This window comes from Stigmatopora nigra, chromosome 11, assembly GCF_051989575.1.
Source record: "Stigmatopora nigra isolate UIUO_SnigA chromosome 11, RoL_Snig_1.1, whole genome shotgun sequence".
In the NCBI taxonomy this organism is placed as follows: domain Eukaryota; kingdom Metazoa; phylum Chordata; class Actinopteri; order Syngnathiformes; family Syngnathidae; genus Stigmatopora; species Stigmatopora nigra.
Window position 1 is genome coordinate 8,121,458 of NC_135518.1, and position 19,955 is coordinate 8,141,412.

At 37.7% G+C, this 19,955-nt stretch overlaps 1 protein-coding gene across 1 annotated transcript; it reads left to right on the top strand.

The window, feature by feature from the left end:
* Positions 1–179: 179 nt before the first annotated feature.
* On the top strand, positions 180–19,776 carry mlphb (melanophilin b). Its single transcript, XM_077728272.1, has 18 exons — positions 180–261; positions 2,287–2,371; positions 7,636–7,749; positions 8,844–8,948; positions 9,723–9,885; positions 12,759–12,980; positions 13,438–13,583; positions 16,071–16,112; positions 16,289–16,344; positions 16,466–16,561; positions 16,635–16,773; positions 16,848–17,092; positions 17,206–17,283; positions 17,377–17,673; positions 17,814–17,963; positions 18,045–18,113; positions 18,773–18,824; positions 19,615–19,776. Exons 5-18 carry the CDS (start codon positions 9,761–9,763, stop codon positions 19,659–19,661), a joined length of 1,764 nt encoding a protein of 587 aa, XP_077584398.1. The 5' UTR covers positions 180–261; positions 2,287–2,371; positions 7,636–7,749; positions 8,844–8,948; positions 9,723–9,760; the 3' UTR covers positions 19,662–19,776.
* Positions 19,777–19,955: the final 179 nt, after the last annotated feature.

Here is a 19,955-nt window from a genome sequence, read left to right on the forward strand (position 1 = left end):
TGAAAACAAATGCAGGCAATTTGGGGAACCCTGGCTCTACACTAAATATTTCTGGGCCTACTTTATAGATTGCATAGCTGGGTAAAGCAGACACAAATCCCAAAGACAAACAAGAGTAGGTTGTAGGAGGATCTCCACAAGATTTTTTTTAACTGGTGAGCTAAAACAGACATTCTCTCCTCAGGTCAGTGTGCTGTGACTCCAGGCTATCATCGGCACAACTGTTTGCTCCACTCTGTCTGCGGTCTACTATCAGCAAAGGTAAAGCCTTGTATCCTAAGCAGGCTCAGTTACACACAATTCATTATTCTTCAAATGCACGCAAAAACCACAAAAAAAATGTCACATATGGAAGCGCTTATAACATTGGCTCTTGTGCGTCCATGTTCTGTCCACCGAAAACCATTACTCATGCAAACGTTTGCGGCAAAGCAATGCTCTGTTGTGGTGGAGGTGCTAAGCAACCACTCATGGATGATCTTCTAAGCTTTGTTGCCCTGAAGGAAGTTGATAAGCAACGGAATCTTACTACAATTTCCCACATTTCACCTAATAATCTTATGTAAATGAGGTTTATTTTTATGTAACCAGAATTTCTTGTATATTATATTATTATGATGTGTGGGATCCACGCAAAAAAATCGCAATATATTCTCCATTGCTTGTATTTTGTTGATAAGCTATATATTTTTGGGTTAAGTTTAGACAGCTGTTTTGAAGACACTCTTTGACGGCCATCTGGGTTTGGCGCGAGAACAATGCAGTACTTGTTATTAATCCTCTCTGACTTATCATTCCCGTTCAAAAAAGAGACCATTTTCTTCTGTGGCCCGGGAGTGGTTCTTCCAAACTGTATATGTGGAAATTATGAAGAGCGTAGCTGTATTAGTCATCTACTTATACTTGGCGTTTTTACTCATACCAGAATGACAAGATCACTTACTCTATTGCCCATGAAGATACTTAATGGACAATAAGTGTACTGGCGCAAACATTGGAGAATAAATCACCCATAGATGTCTCAGTTGAACAAGTAACTCTGAGTCATATGTAATATATGCAAAACTAATAAATCGGTCATATTTTTCCTGAAGTTGAGAGGTGGGAAGTTAAATAATTGCTAAAACTCCTGGTTATTCAAACCTCATGTATCAGTGCATAACCATTTCATTTGTACAATCAATGATCTAAGGTTTTTGACACTGATAAAGTCACAAAAATGAAATTATAATAACTTTTGGCTTTTTTCTTTTGCAATGCTGATAAACATCTGGTGATAAATGGTTCTTCCCCACAGCATATGAAACTATTCAAGTTTGTGGAAATTAAAATGAATGGCTGGAGTTATACAGTAGTAAGAAAAAGAGCCTATCTTGAGTTTTCAGGTGAAATCTTTGTACTCTGAGTACATGTCATTATCAGGGTGTGACACTTCTAAATCAGCAAGATATGCAAAACAACGCACTTTAACCAGCTGGATGTACTTTTGAAAGCCATTTTCCACAAACCCTCTTTCACAAAATTCCAATTCCCTCCTCTGTGATACGTCACACAAACTATTTGATATATCTATAAAGAACAGGTTTGGGCTAACCAAACTCCTCCCAGAGGTGGCCCTGGTCAAAGTGAGTAATTGGGTGAGACCGTAGCTTTAGTGAGCGAGGTAACAAAAATAACCCAATGGTCACACTTCCGCGATCCTGTGATAAAAATTCCAGACATTTAACTCAGGACTGCAGCCATACACAGCATTGGACAAAAAAAGTATTCCCAGCCAGAGAAAGCCAAAACCACATATTATTTTCATTTATCCTTTCCAAGGGCTACTATTTTCTTTTTGATGCCTTGCTCAAGGATTCACAGATAGTGCCCAGTCAGTAGACTGCTACCTCTGCAACAATTATAATTGTTTTTTTCAGTTCTAAAACATTCAGAGACACTTTACTCGTCACAATTCTTGGGCCAAAATATCAGCATTTGTGATGACAAAGTTGCGCCAAGTCTAACAAGTTGCTTATCATTCTGCTGTTTTATTTGGCTTTAAAAAGATGCTGCTGCACAAACCTTCTTCAACAATTTGTTAGTTTATCTTTTCTTGGAAATGTGACAGTTCTGGTATGCGAATGTTATGTTTTGTACACTTGACTCACTAAATGCCTAATAATTCAATGTCCAATACCACAAGTTTTCTGGCAGGTTTGTTGCATCCACGTGGTAAGGAGTAGATTAAATGTGGGATGCATTAACGTGGATATATTTTGATCTGTTCAATATTCTCTCTCATAGGCTTCTTCAGTGCTAAGAAATCATCACTAATCAGAGAAGAAAAACTGAGAAACTGCGGATTCACTGAATGCGAGTCCACTTATAGGTAAGGGATCTTGAAACTTTTTCAAGTGCTCTGTTACAATTCTTTTTTCCTCCAAATTTTGAGTCACTCCATTGCATTTTTTTCTTTGGGAATTAACTTTATTCAACATCCTTAGAGTTGAGACAAAAATTACACTAAACAAATGTCAAGAGCGTTTTTATTTATCCTAACATGCCACGTCTGCATGTTTTTTTTTCCTGTGAAGCATAACAGTAATCGTTAAAGAACAGGTCAAAGGGAAGTCCCCAAAATCTTGCAAAACATTTAGCAGCAACATTCCCTCTTAAAGGTTGAATCCTCTCTTGAACATCTGCTGAAGTACTCTTGTCGTCCCCTTTACATTTTACATCTGCTCGTCTCCTGAAAGCACAAATAAAGTGATATCATTTGCAAGAGTTCCTACTTTCCTACTTTTAATCAGCAAGTAATTACCATATATATGCATGTTGTGCCTTTGACAGATGATGATATTCAGCTTTTCATGCATTTGAATTTGCACGCTTATAACGATGCTTCTCAATATAATCTTGATCTCCTTGAAGGTTTGATTAAAATAAGTTTAAGACCAAAGGAAATCACGTTGAACATGGAAATGTGTTGCACACATGCAAGTGCAGCTGCGTAACATCTTTTGGGATCCCACTTCCTTTGACATGCTTTGCTCTCAAATGTTCTACTCTGGTGGACAGCCCACCGAAAATGTTTGCCATTTGAGCGTCCTGTTGCCTTGGAAAATCTTGTGCTTGCATGCGAAGAGGGTTCAATTCAAAACAGTTTGTGTCAACACGACAATGTGCACAAGTTTAAGTAGTATCAAAACAAATCATACCAAACAATAGGCTATTTTGAAAGTCTTGAGATAGATTTCGAAGAAGGCTGCCCAAATTGAAGGTACACTGTAATAGATGCAATAAAGCAAGCACAAAGCAAAGAATGTTTAGGTTTAGAAATCTGGCTTGGATTTAGAATGCCTTGAGAATCTTCAAAATATCATTTTACGTTGGCAAAGTGCAGTAAAAGTGCTCCCCCCAAAATCTGTCCAAAAGTCATCCCCCTTTTTGTGCAAGAAGCCCTCCCATGGATTGCACAAGATGAACACTGACATAATGGATATCTGCCGTTTATTTATAACTCCCCCTAGACTTTTATGTGGAGGGCAGTTTTGAAAAGATAGAAGCTTATGCACAGAAGTTAACATTTTCCAACTGTACACTTACATTATAGTACTGAAAAAGAAGGTTCTGTCTCCAGAGTCACGCTATTGGAGCAAACTGTGTCTTTTACATGAGCCGTTGCGTGATGCACACATATTTCCACAGCCTGTTTGGGGTTTGGAAAGACATTCTGGAATATTCCTCGCTTTTTTTCCCCCAGCCTGTTATACCTCTTACTCTTACAACAGTATCTAACCAACGCCACTTTCACACAATGCCTTTCTTCACTGTTGGAGGTTGAACTATAAAGTGTATTAAAGTGTGTATGTAATTGCACCAAAATGTTAGAGAACAGCTTCCAAACTTGGTGATTAGATGCTTTGACAAGCCAAACAAAGGCTTTAAAAAAATATATATTTTAATGTTGCCTTCAAATTTTTAAAAAAGGAGATCTTGCAATGAGGTAATGTCATTTGAATGCTTCAGTGCAATTCATCTTGATCTCAGAACTGATATTTTGCAGTACTTAATGATTTTAATAGCATCATTGTGTCTAATGATACCAATCGTTGATTGGGTTGCTGGATGTTTATATGTAATGTAGCATTAACACTCGCTGTTTTTAACTCTATTAACGTTGCGATACCAGCTTCTAGTAGAGCTGACTGCAAAAGAGTTAATGCAATTGGCTCTGGCTGACTCTTCTGGTGGATCACATCAAACTCTGCCAAGCAGCTCCCACCCAAAACTGAATCCAACAGTTCAACCGAACAATGGCCGCTATTGAATCCTTACTGTGCAAGTTTTATTGACAGCTGGAGTCTATTAATGCCCAAGCCGGCGGCCATGACAACTACACATTGCATTAAAAACATTCTGCGTATGCTAATGAATACCGTTGGCGTCGTTCTTCTTCCTGCCAGAGAGTTTGCTGTCCTCAAAAGCCCCCCCTCTTAGTTTACAGATGTGACTCACTCCACGCTCGTCTTTTCCACCACACTGTTTTACCTAAAGATGTTAGAATTTCCATGACTTTGGCTTGCTCAACATCTGGAATTCATTTGGGCTCATTGGACTTACAGTTGTATCCTTTCATTTCCCTCCTGAATATGCAGCGCTGATTATTTTTTCACAGTAATTAGGAAATAAAGCAAGACAAATAAAAACGTACATCATTGTTAGGATCGTGTCATGTTGAAAACCGCCAGTGTTGTCCAATCACATTCACATTAATTTCAGAGGGGAGTCATTACATCACAATCGAAAATTAGTCAATTTTACATCCATTTAAATCCATTCCCGAGGTTCTTTTACCAGATTTTATTCACATTTAGATGTTTTTTGGTCTTGCTTATACATTTTCTTACACTGCAACACACGTTGAAGATGTAAATTAGTAGTTGAGACGTTTTCTCATAACGCTACTAAAGAGTTCATAATAGTGACACTTCAACTTTGGAAAAAAATAGTACAGTTGCCATTATTTTCTCATACTTACTTTATTGCGAATGAGCTGTCTTGGACATGCCAAATGGAAAGTTTTTATCTCCTGCTGATTGATAAAGCCCATCTGGTGGTGTATGCACAGTCCTTCTATTTTATAGGAACAGATGTATGTGCTGTACCATTGAACAAAATTTGTTCTCATCTTGTTACCACAGTATATTATCACATTATAAATAGAAAGGAAAGAGATAAAGATTCTATATATACAGAGCTCAACATGATGGGTGAAGCAAGTTTCTTTATTTTTAAAATTTGGATTATCTGGTCTTTACATCTGGCTCAAATAAACAAATAGGATGTCGGCACTTTTTTTTAACCACAGGACAGGCCATTCAGCCATTTGTAGCACAAAATATCTACTGTCAGGTACAGATTTGGGATTTGTCACATGGGAGGTTCTAAAGTTATAAACAGAAAACTCTGAGTTGCCAAAGGGTGAAAAAGCCAAAGTTTTGAAAGAACTTATAGATGATTTACATTGCGTTTCAAACATTGCCTTGCTTTTTTTCCGCACGTGTTTAGGCACTTAAGTGTGTTTGCAGCTTTGCAGATTTTTTTAAGATCAACATGTACGCGAGCAGATGTTTTACTGGGTGTGGGGGGAATTGTGTCCATAACACATTTTGGACTCACTGTAACCAAAAGAAAGCAAAAGACGCAATCCCCCCCAGTCCCCAAGATTCGCTGATTGCCACTCCAGTCTGTTGGTACCAAAGGTAATGTTGGGGAAAATAACAGCATCCACAAATGTATTTATTTCATATCCTCATCATCATCATAAAAATTTTACAAGTTTGTTTAAGAACACCTAATAACTAGATGTGGTGTGTGTTGGATGTATTTCAAAAGAACTTGTATGTATGTGTATGTAAATATGAGTGTGAACCTGCATATGCCAAACAATTTGAGAACTCATATAGTTTTATGCTGTTTGACAGGCTATTTATTGCATTGCCAATTTCCACTAGGGATTGCATTAAATCAGCTGCAACGTCTGCAGTGCTACCGTCCAGTATATAGGTTAAAAATATAGTCCGTAAAAGCCCAGATTAATGATCTGACTAATCTTAAAAATCAAAAAATAATACAAATGTTTCAGATTCATGTTATCAGCAAATACTCGTATGATGATTATAAGCACTTCATTCAATTTATGAGGATGTTTTTTAACGGACCACCCATCCACAGCTCATAGATCTAGATTTCAGAACAAGGGAATAAGGTATTAAATAGAAACCACATTCCTTGATACTGTTAAGCAATTATTTGTTTTCTTTATTCAAACCTTGTTCGGTGTGAAAAAGAACCTCTTCTCATTCCTTATAGAAGTAAACTTTTAAAGCATCCAAAAGCTATAAAATACTGGTTCTCTCATAAAACCGCTGGATATCATCCATGTTGCATAACACACCAAGATCCTTTGACTACGACCACAAAACATAACTGTTTGGTTCCAAAGGCTTACCTCACTCTTTTTCAGATATAACGAGAGCGCCTCTCACTCTTTGTCACCTTTCGCAACCAGTAGGCAATCGCGTTTGCTATCACGCTGTGTTTATATGTATGAAGTGCATGTTTGGGTTCCTGTTCTTCCTTTTTGTAAACATCTACAAGGGTTGAGAGGTGCAGGAACGGGACTTTATAGTGTACATTTGCGTGCACAAAACTTATGTAGCAGGGGAGGAATGCGAGCATTTCCTGCAATCATGGTTTCATCACAACACTTTATATCTAACTGGGTAATTACCATCAACTGCTGTGCTCATGGGGAAGTTTAAGGGAGAGGGCGAGTGGCAAAGAGAGAGAGAAAGAGAGAGAGGACCCTTAAGGAGGTCAGATCTGAACTGATGTTTATATTTGAGGGTCCTAATCTGACGACACAGGAAAAAAAGTAAAGCGAGTCAAGAAAACGCCCAAAAGTCATTAAGTTAATTGTGAAGAAAATATTCCGGGAAATGCACTAATTGTGATTGAGATTGTGCATTTTAAGGGACATCTATGTATTGCAGGGGTGCCCTAACAATCCAGTAGTTTTTGTAGTGATCTTAAGTTGGAAAGGTCTATGAGGAAAAAAAATGTGAAGATAAATGAATAAGAAGTCTGTTATTTTTGGTTGAAGTAGGTACATTAATCACCAATTGGCAGGTGGAAAAATTGTCAAGGGCCAATGCCTGTAACTGGACAAAATGACAACTATTTTAAGTGAGCATTGTGGCCAAACTTTTTTTTTCATATCTGCCTAAAATGATTTCAATATGACCAAGTAATGCAAACTTTTAAAGCCAATTTAAAAAAGGAACATTAGATCATGCCCAGACATCAATTTGATCAATTCTGACAAAATTGGGTGAACATGTCTATCACAGTGACACGCAAAAATGGTCTTATGACTCATGGTTGAAATGGAACATGAAGTAGGAATCTGAGTTGGGACACTTTGATCCTCTGTTACCCAACTAATCATTGTGTGTTTGTGTTTTTTTAGTCTTTTTTTTTAATGAATAACATCCAAGCATGTGACAAGCTTGTTCCTTTTGAGAAGACAGTCCAAACACTTGTTACGTGCTTCTTCTTATTGGTTGTTCCATTCTTGTCATCCTGTAGGTGTAGCTAATGCACAAGACCGATACGTCGACAACTACCAAACAACTGGAGGAGAAGAAGTCATTCAAACGGTCACGAGTGTGCTTGCCATACATCAGTGACTATCAGCATGATGTGAGTGATTGTTATTATAACAAGGATATGAACCACATAAGGTGTTATGGATTGGTTCAAGATGATTAAATTGGGATTAAGAAGGCAAGCCCTCCAGTGGCAGAATCTAACACTTCCACCCAGGCAATTAGGCCGTTGTAGCACACTTTGTAGTCCTGCGTGTTGGATTTTCAAGGGCAACAATCCCATATTGATGACATGAAAATGCCATCATAAAAATCAAGTCCCTGAATTTTTTAAAAACTATATTAAATATTTTTAATGGATGCTTGTATTCCTTCAAGAGCCACTTCTTCAAATTTCCTGAAAGTACAAATAGGCCCTAATGGGAAAGATTCATTTAAAGTGATGAATGTTAAAAAACAAGATTAAATGCATTATTGTAATTACAGTCATTATGAATGTTACGAAATATTTATCCAAAATCCAATAAATAATGAAAACTGAAAAGCAAAACCTATTTTAAAAGAAGAATAAATCTAAACCTTTTGTGCAGGAAAAAAAACACAAGTACAACAATAAATTGTGTTTAAACCTACAATATGGCAGCATTTCAAATGTATTGCCACTACTGTGTTGGTGTGTGGATCTGCTGCGTAGAAGCACTTAAGAGAATGTTGACTGAACAAATAAGAAAAAGGGTTGCTGGCTGTAGGTCCCGTGGCTCAAATTAGCCACTTTAAAAACAAACCCAGTGAGCAATGGAAGAGGAAATTGGACTAAATACTCACAGCACTGACTACAGACACTTTGTTGTGTTTTACCTATCAGATTGTCTTATTGCAATCACGTTGAACCGATTGTATGATTCTACATTTCCTTTACTGTAAGTCTGAAAGTTCATAGCGGGAGTTATGTTATGAGTCCCGACTGGATTCTCAGTTTAAAAAGAACAGCTTTTGTTTAAATAAGTCTCAACACCCCATAGATGACCTGCCTGACTTGTGACTTGAGATTTACGCTTCATTTAAGATGCCCAATACATAACCCCGTCATGCCAGTACACTGCTTTCAGATATTATACTTCAAATGAAGTCAGCTTCTTTGCTCTTACCCCCACTATTCTTTTTCTCCCCCCCCCCCTGTTTAACAAGACATGTGATTGGAATTGCTTTGGGCCGCCACTTGCTTTTGCCCTGCAGTCAGTTTGGTGAAAACGGAAAGAAAATAACCCGTTTGCAACTCCTCAATCACGAAAGGTGAGTTTCTCCATTTCGCTGGACGTCAACACGTCATTTTTACTGGGCTTTTAGGAAAAGAGCTTTTGCAGTAATTAATGTACTCAAAATTTTGTCAAATGTGATCAACTCTAACCCTGTGATGTGTGCGACAAAATAGAGGTGTTATTTATTTAGTTTTGAACAAAAATAAGACATTTTACCTTTTCTGATGGTCATCCTAAGTGTAAAATAAGTGCTGATGGTTTTGAATTGTAACTCATTATTATATTGGTCTGTCCAGCTAGATGGATATATCTCATTTTTGAATTTTCTTGAACTTAAAGGCAGTTTTTAGATTCAAACGATGGGTGGTCCGGGGAGGATGTCAAAAGTAATCTCTGGACCAGATTTTTAGGACAATAAACTGTTAATTTTCTCCCCTTTGAACCCTTGCAATTTATGTCCAGTGCTAATTTACAGATCTCACAAGAAAACAACATTTTGTCTATATGACTTCATTGAAGATGTGTTCCGTTCATGTTACTTGTGGGTGTTTATTTCTGTTCAATTGGATTTGTGACTGATAGACTGTATTTTTGTGTTGCGCTATAAGGGCCGCTGAAATGGATGACTGCCTCTAATGCATTAGTCCACAAAACAAATTGATTGAGGGTGTTTTCAATAACACACAGACGCTTTGTGGTCATGCTTCGCTGACCGAATATCGGCAGTAGTGCAACTGATTGTTTTTTTCAGCATGTTTTAACTGGATTTGCAGTTTTGGAAATTCTAAAACTTTTTTTTCTATGACAGGTGGAAAAAAATTGACATTTGAGGACCAAGTCACAACAATGCGAGGTGCCATGACTAGAAAAGAGCTGGATCTTTCTAAGCTCACAGATGATGAAGCCAGTCACGTGTGGCGTGTTGTTCAGCGAGATTTCCACCTGAGGAAACAAGAGGAAGATAGGCTTGGGTGAGAAAGTGGATTGAAATGTTTTACTTTTAATGAAGATATTGTTATCAGAAGTTCATCAAAGTATAAATATGAGACATGGGATAACCTATATATTTATAGATATGATTGATACATCTATAAGTAGTATGCATGTCATCTCCACAGGAAAATCCCCAAAGTTCTTTTGACAGTCATATGTTCATGTTTTAACTTGTTTGATGTAGATATAATTACATTATGCTTAAATGGAATATTGATCTTTGATTTCAACTTTTGTTGTCATAACCAAAGGCTTCAAATATTTTCCATATGGATTTAAGATACGTCATGTGTAGAAAATCATTGAAAAACGTGGTTTGGGGGGTTTTCTATCTGAAGAATACTTTTAAAATGCTTATAGGTCTAATTGTAACAATAACAAATAATTGTCAAGAGAAAAGCTGGAAAATTGCAGCCGTTTTGAAAAACAAAAATTACAGTGATATTTTCTATTTATCTTAGCATAATCTGTTCCACAATCGTTAATAATACCCCCTAAACCCTTTAAAAATGAAAACAAACTATACCAATTTTTTGTGAAAGATGCAAAATGATTCATCAATATCTTTGATAGGTGAGAATCAAAAAAAGTCATTATAGGCTTTCAGGCATTTTATATATAACTTCCCCTTGAACTTCTGTATTAGATCTCTGTAGTTTGAAGTGATTCTCTTCTTTATTGGTTTTATCACATCCCAATAATTCACACACTATCAGGAGGTAAAACGACATTCTCATTTGACCACGAGAGACATATTTTACACTGATTTAGTCACATTATCAACGCTTGCCTACTCCCAAAACATAAATGCAAACAGATATGTGCTGCACAGAGAGGAGCTCACTTCAACATTTTGTTGAACTAAGTCCACATCTTAAAAGATGCTGCTTTCTTGAGCATTATATTCTGCAGAGAGAAGACAAAAGACACTGATCTTTGCAAATAAAGGACAGAGAGCCGGCCACTTTGTCTGGGAACAATCTGTTGCTTAAATCTTTACAGCTGTTTGGGGCTGAGTGAAACGTTGGCTGATGTGTTCACATTCCGGATGTTTCCCAGAGAAGCTGGGAGAAAAATATGGTTTTGAATGAAAAGGAAAGCTAAGTAGCATTGTTTAAAGGTCTCACTGCTGATATTTCAATGCTAAAGTCACTTTAGGTAGAGGTTCATTGATAGTATGTTATGTTGCAGCCATTGGTTATCAAAATTGAATCACTTTGAGCTCTTTAGTGGCTTTTGAGAACTCACTAATCATCTCATGTGCAAAGTATTCAGTTGACCATAAATGGCCCCTTCCATCTCTTGATTCCTTAAGACTTTTTGATGCATACTTATTCTGTAAACATATCCACCCATTTTTATATTGATTGAGAAACTAGTCTTGGAGGCTCTGTGACTTTAAAATGCCTGCAATTATAATGCAGAACTCCTGTTCAGTTTTCCTTTGCGGGCCATTAAGACATTTTAAGGGCCATGTTATGACATGTCTATCATTTTAGTTGCTGACCTATGAGAATGTGTGACTACTTTTCACTAATATTATGAAACTGTGAAGAAAAGAACCTGTTTTTTCTCCTTAGTTTTCTTTAAACACATTCCCTTTTTAATTGAAGGTGACAACTAATTCACTTGATTTAATCATTCATTACAAATGAGGTAATATCCTAAAAATGTGCATTCATAGCTGTATTCCAACATGCAGTTATTCTTATTGAGTTATTTGTTTTCCAAATTGTTTAACGCCAAGATCTTATGACCCTAGAATTATCACCTTAAGTGGCATAAAAAAATGAACCCAATCAGATTCCAATCCAAATTAAATACAAGCCAAGTAAAAAGGGAAACCCTCATGTTGACTGCATTATACATCTCATTTGAATAATTCAATCCAAACTTGTTTAGTGAAATCAAACGCGATTTGCTGTTCCGAATAAGGCCAAAGTTATTTGATTATTCAAAGCAAGCTGCCAAATCTGTTGTGGTTTTGCCTGATCTGAACAAAGTAGTGTATTCCATTTAACCTATTGATCTGAGCAATGAGCTAATAATCTGGGCCCAAAGGGAAGCTAAATGAAAAACAAGCAACTACTCATCCTTTATGGGTGTTCTGCCAAATTCCAACTAATAAGGCCATTCGGAATGTCTGGGAGTACTTCCCTTTATTTTTTTTCCGCCCTTCAATTTCTTAACTTTTAAGGCCAGTACTTTTGAAATAATCAACACACTTTTTCTTCACTTCACGTCGTGTTTACTCAAACCACTGAAGTCATTCACAAAAGAAGCAGTGCCAAGTCACACGAAAAAAGGGGAGAGACATATTTTTTTGAGTAAGACTTGGCTTAAATTTTCATTTTATATTTTTTTAAACTTTGGAAATACATCCAAGAACTCCTGTGGGAAGTTGCCCTTAGAACTACAATGAGGCTTTATTCTGAAAAGTACATTAAATATTGTTAAGGCCAACTTTTTTTTGAAGGAATGACTAGAATTCCTGTAGTAAAAACATTAGGTTGTGTGTATATGTTTCTCAGAGAAAGAGTTTGAATATTCTTATCTGTCCGGGTCATTTCATACTCAAAACAACCTTATAACCCAATTTTTTATCCTCTCAGTGATGTTGTCCAGTGATTGTGGACTTTCTTTGTGTGGCTCCAGTTTCTTACCTAGGTCTACAATGTCTTCTGTGTCTTGTATGTGTCTTGCTACTGCAACCAATACATTTCCCGAATGAATACTGGATGAAATCAAATTCTAACCTAACCCAGCAATGCATACTTTGCGTGTGTAACCTTCCCGCCTGATATTACAATTTAATATCAGTAAATCTAACAATTACTCCCTTCTTTCTTAGAGAGCTGAAGACCAAGATTGAGCTAGAAGACAGCAAAAGAGAAATGCTGGGTCATTGGGAAAATTTGAGCATGTCGCACTGTATTCGCTGTCTGAAAGCCTTCAAGTTCCTGGTCAACAGCAAGCGCCAATGTCTGGACTGTCAGTTGTACACATGCGGCTCTTGTAGCCGTTACAACAAAAAGGATCATGGATGGGTGTGTGATCCCTGTCACATGGCCAGGTAAAAAATGTTGTAAAGTTCCAGAAAGATAAATTTGGAACTTGTTACGATTTGCATGTTCGTGTGGTTGGTGTTGAAGGCTAATTTAACCCTGAAATTAACCAGTACTGGCCATTTGTTTGCAAAAAATACTCAGTAGGCTAGTGCTTTACTCAGGAAATAAACACAGATAAGACCATTGTTTGTCTGATACCATTTTGCAAATCTACAAACCAGACATGTTCCACCTGTTTCCTGGTTTTAATTTCCATCTGCTTTCAATACTTGTATCTGATATAATCTTTCACCCATTGTCTCAAAGGGTAAAGCTGATTTCACAAAATGATTTCATGATACATTCGAGATTACAAGCTTAACCAGCGTTAAATTCGACCATAACGGCAGCCGGCAGTGCTTTCAGATTTGTTGTATTTGCTTGTTAAATAGTCATTTCTTGTTGATTTGTGACTTTCTTTAGGGTCCTCAAGATTGGCACCCTGGAATGGTACCACGAGAATGTGCAGGCACGCTTTAAGCGTTTCGGCAGCGCCAACGTTATGAGATCACTCTACAAAAGACTCAGTGAAAAGCACACACACTCTTCTGACGATGAGGATGATGCAGGTAAGTAATCGACTTCATTAAGGGTCTTGAATTACCTGCATGGCTATTGTAGTTGGTTGGGCTACCTCTTCAGGCAGTGGGATGGGTTTTCAGTATCAATAGAGTGAATTATGTTGTAAGGGACACAGAACATAACTAATTAGTGTTGAAATCACAGATCCGTGTGAAAATCTGCGTGCAGTCAAATAGAAGACTCAGTAAACACTTTCACGGTCTTTCTGCAGAGACTGAATGTCAGCAGCTGATTCAAACTACTTGGCCAGCAACAATGAGAATCTGGGTGGTTTCAAGAGGTGGTGCCAAGTGGAAAAGAAAATACTGTAGACATAGTGCGCTCTTTTAGGGTGCAATGGACCATCAGATCCTGCAGTTGTATTCTTCCAATTCATTGTCATAATCTGTAGATTATTGGTTTTATTGCTTTAAGCTTCTGTGATGTTGTCTCGCTTGGGATTCTTTGTTTTAGATGAAGAATACTAATGATTTCAGTAGGTATTGGTATCAGTGCCCAATATCGTCAGGTTTCAGCTAAGGTTTACCAACTGTTTGCAGTTACGGTTGAGGTTTCGAATTGGGGTAAATTTATGTCGAACAGCCTTCTGTTGAGTCACAAAGTCATGTATGAAACGTCACGTTTTTTTTCTTTGCCTCCTGGAAAATGGGCCAATTTGGGGGTTTAAGTTTAAGAGTCAAAGGATCCCCAAATGAGCCCCTTTTTCTGCTTTTTGGGGTGATGGTCCAGACTTTATGGCTCATAGGACACCCATGGAACAGTTATAGTGTTGTTGGTGAGAGGGTGTTGTAAGTGCAATTCATGATGTTCTTCTGAGGTTCAACACACAAGATGTGGAGGAGTCTGTTTCCACTTATACAACAAGACAATCCCCGATGAGTGACATTGTTAAACAGCTGGATGTAGTAATGTAATTTCAAATTGGCGAGGCAGCACGAGGACAAATGGTGCAATCGTGAAAACCAACTATATTGTGCATTTGTAAAGAAAGCCAAGAGTGGGGGAAAAGTATGTTGATTTCTCCAGGTAAATCCCTGCCTTATTAAAATCCTAATGGGGGATAACTAAAACTACTCAAGGAGCTAAACACCCCCCCCCCCCCAAAAGTTAGAGTGATACATGAGGGATTTCATTCCTCTGACATTGAGTCAGGTTTTTTAGGGATAACAAGTCACACATTAGTAGGCAGCCAAATCTCTGATGGGATTTAATCTTTTCCATCTTTTTCCTGTTCCCCCTCACTCTGGATCCTCACAGCTGCAGCCACAGTCTTTGCTGTGTTTCTATCTTGGATCAGGCCTCACATTGTCAGCTTTTTTTTTTGCTTTAATTCTGTCCTTTGGAAATATTGCATGTTCTTGCCACGCGGGATCAGCCGGTGGTGGGAAGCTATAAAGTACAAATACTTAGTCCTTAAAAGTAAGTCGTTTTTACACATATCCATTAGTGTTTTTTTTTTACTTCATTTTCCAATCACTGCGGATGACTAGATGTAAGATAAGGCATTAAAACAGGATGAAGTTGGGTTTGGATTGATTAGGATCTTCAGTTCTTTTGAAGTGGAAGGAAACAGGGACTGTAGTAACATGGAGGAACTTGAAACTGGTCAAGTTAGCAATAATAGAAACAGATTCTGGAGCGCCTGTTAATCCCTTTTCTTGGCCTTAATTTTTTTTTTGTCTTGTTGGATCTACTAATGATTTATAGTGAATGCATATTTATGCAATATGTATCAAAAGCTATGTTTTGACTAGTGGTTCATAGAACAGATACTTTAAAAAAAATCTCATTTAATCCCCTCAAAGTAAAAATAATGTCAATTTCTGCACCATTTTTTTTACTTGATGAACTTTACAAAGCTTTGCCAAAATATTCTATCCTTGTGAGATCATTGATATGTGAGTGAATTATGAAGACCCAGCTGTCTCCTTGTACCGTTAAGACTGACTCACACGGTTGGAAAAGGAGGCCGAGTGACCGTCGGTTCGTAGGATTTAGCTGGATGGACCATGTGATTGTCCACTCACGTGTGTCTGTTTGGGAATGATGTGATCTGCTTCTAAAAAAGGGAAATCCTGTCATGTTTATTTAGGTACAATCGCTTTTGCAATGGTTACAAAACACACAAAGGTTTAAATACGAAAATACAATGGCATAGAATTGAAGTAGACTCTCGAAAATAAATCTAAAGTCATCTCCGGCTGTTCGAAAGAGGACGTTCATGTGACTGGGGGGATTAAATGCAATTTGCATGACTTCACACACAGTGCTAATGTGTCCTAAGCTTTCTTTTCTGGTCCTTTAGGCCCCAAAAGCTTGGCCGGTGTCCTCTTATAGGGACAGAGTGTGCTTTTCATTTGTCTTTTAGTTTAACTAAATCTTTAGAAAAAGGGAGTCATAGACTATCACTTAAGATAGTGACTGTTTAGTCACAGAAATATAGTAAATATCATCTCTTTTTTCTTTTCCATTAGGGTTTCATAAATACAACACACGCAGCAACCCTGAAGTCAACAGTAAGTTTTTATCTGAAGATCAAAGTTTATAAATAGTGAGAATGTTGCTCTTTAATTGAGGCAAATTTATTTTGTGACATTTTTGTTTTGCTGGGGTTTGATCTCATAAAGCCAGACCTCAATCAAATACTTTGAAAAATGTACAAGCACTGTTAACATGATGTTTGTTCCACCAGCCCTTGGATTTGAAGACAGTTGTATGGATGACACTGATTCACAATCATATAATCAGGTACACGAGACTCTGACTCCACAAGTATGACGTTATGGTGTTGGTCATTTATACTTTATTGTTTTGATTTACTACTCAGAAAATGAAATGATTTAATAATTTTTCCTTCTGTTTCCGTCAGATGAAAAAAAAAAACAAAAGGCGCCTAACAGTTGACCCAATTGATTTTGGCCTGGGATGTCAGGACGTTGCTCAATCGAGACAATACTTTCACCAAGTATGTGCTGCTCAAATTTAAGCATGAGAATACCTAAATGTCAAGAATTTCAGATCTCAAATTGTTCTTGTAGATGCAGAATTCCGACCACATCATGGTAATGAATGATGATGCAAGGGAGGCTGACATGTCTTCCATCTTCCATCCATTTTTGAAAGAGCAGCGCAAAAGCCTGAATGTTGGGTCTCAACGTAGCTTGCCTCCTCAGGAAGGTAAAAAAAATTAAATAATTGTGGCCGGAAAACATCATTTAAGGTTTTTTTGAATTCAAACATTGTTTTTCTAGCTGACTTTGTGTACCCGGACAATCCAAGCTTTCCATCTCGCTGCACATCCCAGCTTAGCTACTCTTCCTGTGGCAGCGGAAGTGCATGGGGACCCCGAGGAGTTGACGGGGGCTACTTCATGTGCCCTGATGATGATGATGACTCAGATGACCTCAGCCGGGACTACCCAGTTTATCAGCCCCATTTGGGACCCAGTAACAATATTTCCCAGGAAAGCTTAAACTACCCCAACCACCCACCACAGGTCAACAAACCTTCACAATCCACCATTTATTTTGTCTGTGCTCTCTGTTGCCAGGTGGTTTAGGCAGATTTTTCTATTTCATTGACCCCATCTTTCATTTTCTTGTTTTCCAGATCTCTGATCTGAACAGACGAATGTCAGCTGTCGAGAACCTTTTAACCCGTTTGCAGGTCACTCTGACTTCAGATCAGGTAAATATTATGTAATACTTCTCTTGGAAGAACAAACTTAAATATTTACGGTGTGTTTTTTAAGTTTAAAGATGATGACTATTCTACTTGCAGGACATTGAAGATACTCAAGTTCAAAAGAGGGCATCTCCTCTTTCGGGATGGGAGGACGCGGACGTCGAATTCAATCAACTCAGACAAAAGCTAATCGCCATGGCGGGTGACATAAGCGACCACAGCGCGAGTTCTGATGAGGAGGAGTACAACCGATCCCTCGCTTCTTATGAGATGGCGGCGACATCGATAAAAAGTCCAGAAATGGACAAAAAGTCTACTGGAGAATTTTCCAGACCTGCTTCCCGAGCAAGTGTGGTCGTCCCAAGATGGAGTGAGCTGACAAATTCTCACAAGGTAACAATTATGTGGATGACAGTTCTGCAAGACAAAGTTCAATAAATGGAAGAAACTCCAAACTTGACAGATTCCTGACAATCCATTGAGAAGCCAGTCAATACATTGATTTTTTTCTTTTTTTTTAAATATAATTCCAGACAGACTATTCAACCGAAAGCCCGGAGCACAAGTTGCATAAGACAGATGAAGGCTCAAAGTCAAGCTTCAGAGGTTCAACAGCATTATTGTTTGAGCTAGAGGATAAAATAGCCCAAGCCACTGCTGATGTACAGAACACCCAGACTCAAGTGAGGAAGTCCTTTATCCTTACAATATGTTCATCCTCCAAATCCTACCGTGACATTTACAGTGTTGCTTTCTCTTCTCAGATGTCATACATCGAGAATAAGATTGCTGCTCTCAACCCTGGCGGCATGCCGATGGAGAAGAAGCAAAAGGTAATGACGCACTGCTATTTATTTCCACCTCATATTGAGCCAAGTTTACGGTAGGGAGAGGCAAACAATCTGCTGTGTGCGAGAATAATTCTTGGTCTGTTTTCCACCATAAGTTTTTACAAGGCAAAACCATAAGCCTTCATACTGGGGGTCAACAAGTAATGTATATTTATATATGGTTTATAAAATGACCAGGCAACAATGTATCAGACCTTAAACTTTCATTATGATGATTATAAGCCTTTTACCTTTTTTTTGCAGCTCCAAACATTTTTTTTTCCTGTCCAATATGGCTCTTTTTGGGTGTTGACCCCTGCTTTAGGCTGATGAGGGCAGTCGTAGTTCATTTTGAACTTGTTCATTAATTCCCCAAATATTTGCTATTTTTTGCTTCCATCTACTGGAGGAGTTGTCACTCCACTCTTGTCCTGTTTTTAAGCATATGTAGTCACATTTTAAAATGTGCACCTTTTTATGTAGAGGTGTCTATTTGTTCACTTTAAAATTGTTCACTGGTTAGAGCAAGCATTTGTACATAACGAGTCAGTCACATTATTTTTCTAAAATAAAAATTAAATAGCAAATGTGTTTTTGGTTGTCCAAGATCTCTAATTTAGATTTTTTTTTCTCATTTTTCCATGTCTTTTAATCTTTTCTAGTCTGGAGTTCAGCTAAGAAAGAGAAGACTTTCACTCCACAATGCATCCACAAGTAAGAACCCAAAAATGGCAGTAGCTCTGTGCGTGATCTGAAGAGTCTTTGTGTGTCACAGAAAAAAAAAAATCCCCCAAACATCTTGACATCATTGAATTTAGAGAACTTAGTGATCTTTATTTCTTTGTTACATGAATAATGTGTCTGTACTCTGAGCTTTTTGCTGATGGAAATTTTCTCTTTGGAATATCATTCCCATCAGGGTTGGCTCAAAAGGCCTTCGACCCTAAACAAAGTTAGTTTTATAGCATTAATGCGTGCTGTTGAATTATAAATCTTTGGGTTACGGTTAACCCCTAGCTCAATTTACCATACCCACACTCCAGGATGTACCATGTAGTTGCTGTATATTTCTAGGCCAGGTGGACACTTTTGCAAGGAACTCCCTCTACAGGGGCTCTCTGACCAGTGCAATGGTCATACACAAGACAAGGACACGGTCTTTGGTATGTCCCCTCTATTTGATGCCAACGACTGAGAAAGCATCATTTCCTAACCGCAACCATTTTGGTCTTTTAGTCAGTAAAATCATGTTTTTTATAGAAATGAAACCTTCTCTTGGTTGGGCATGATACCAGTTGGTTAGCGGCTGCTTTGCGATCAGGTTTTGTATTGTTGATTTCAGATTGATTCCAATTACTATTTATTTTCTCATGATGAAAATTCCAACATAATCCTTGCAAATCACTTAAATGTGCAAATCTAACCACTCATGCTTATTTACTGCTGACTTCAGAATTGCTCCTGCTGTTTAAATTAATGTCTGTTTCTGTCTGTGTTCTTGCAGAAAGCAGCGCGGAAACAGCATTTATGAGAAGATTAAGCCTTATGTGAGATTCCCTTGGAGAAAAACAGGAAATCAACAATTAATCTATCTGTTAAGTTTCTTTTTATAATACACTAAAAGCATTCATCTATAACTCGCATGTTGAATTATAATAAACAAAATATATGTGTCTAAAGTAAGCAAATTATTGTTCAACTAATTTATTCATTTTCAGGGTTTAAAATAAGTGCATCATTACTTTTTACACTATCTAAAGAATTTGGGGAGTGTTTACATTGTTTAAGACCAGTGGCAAAAATGTTTGGACAAATGTGGAATGTGGCACTGCATTCCATCTTAAA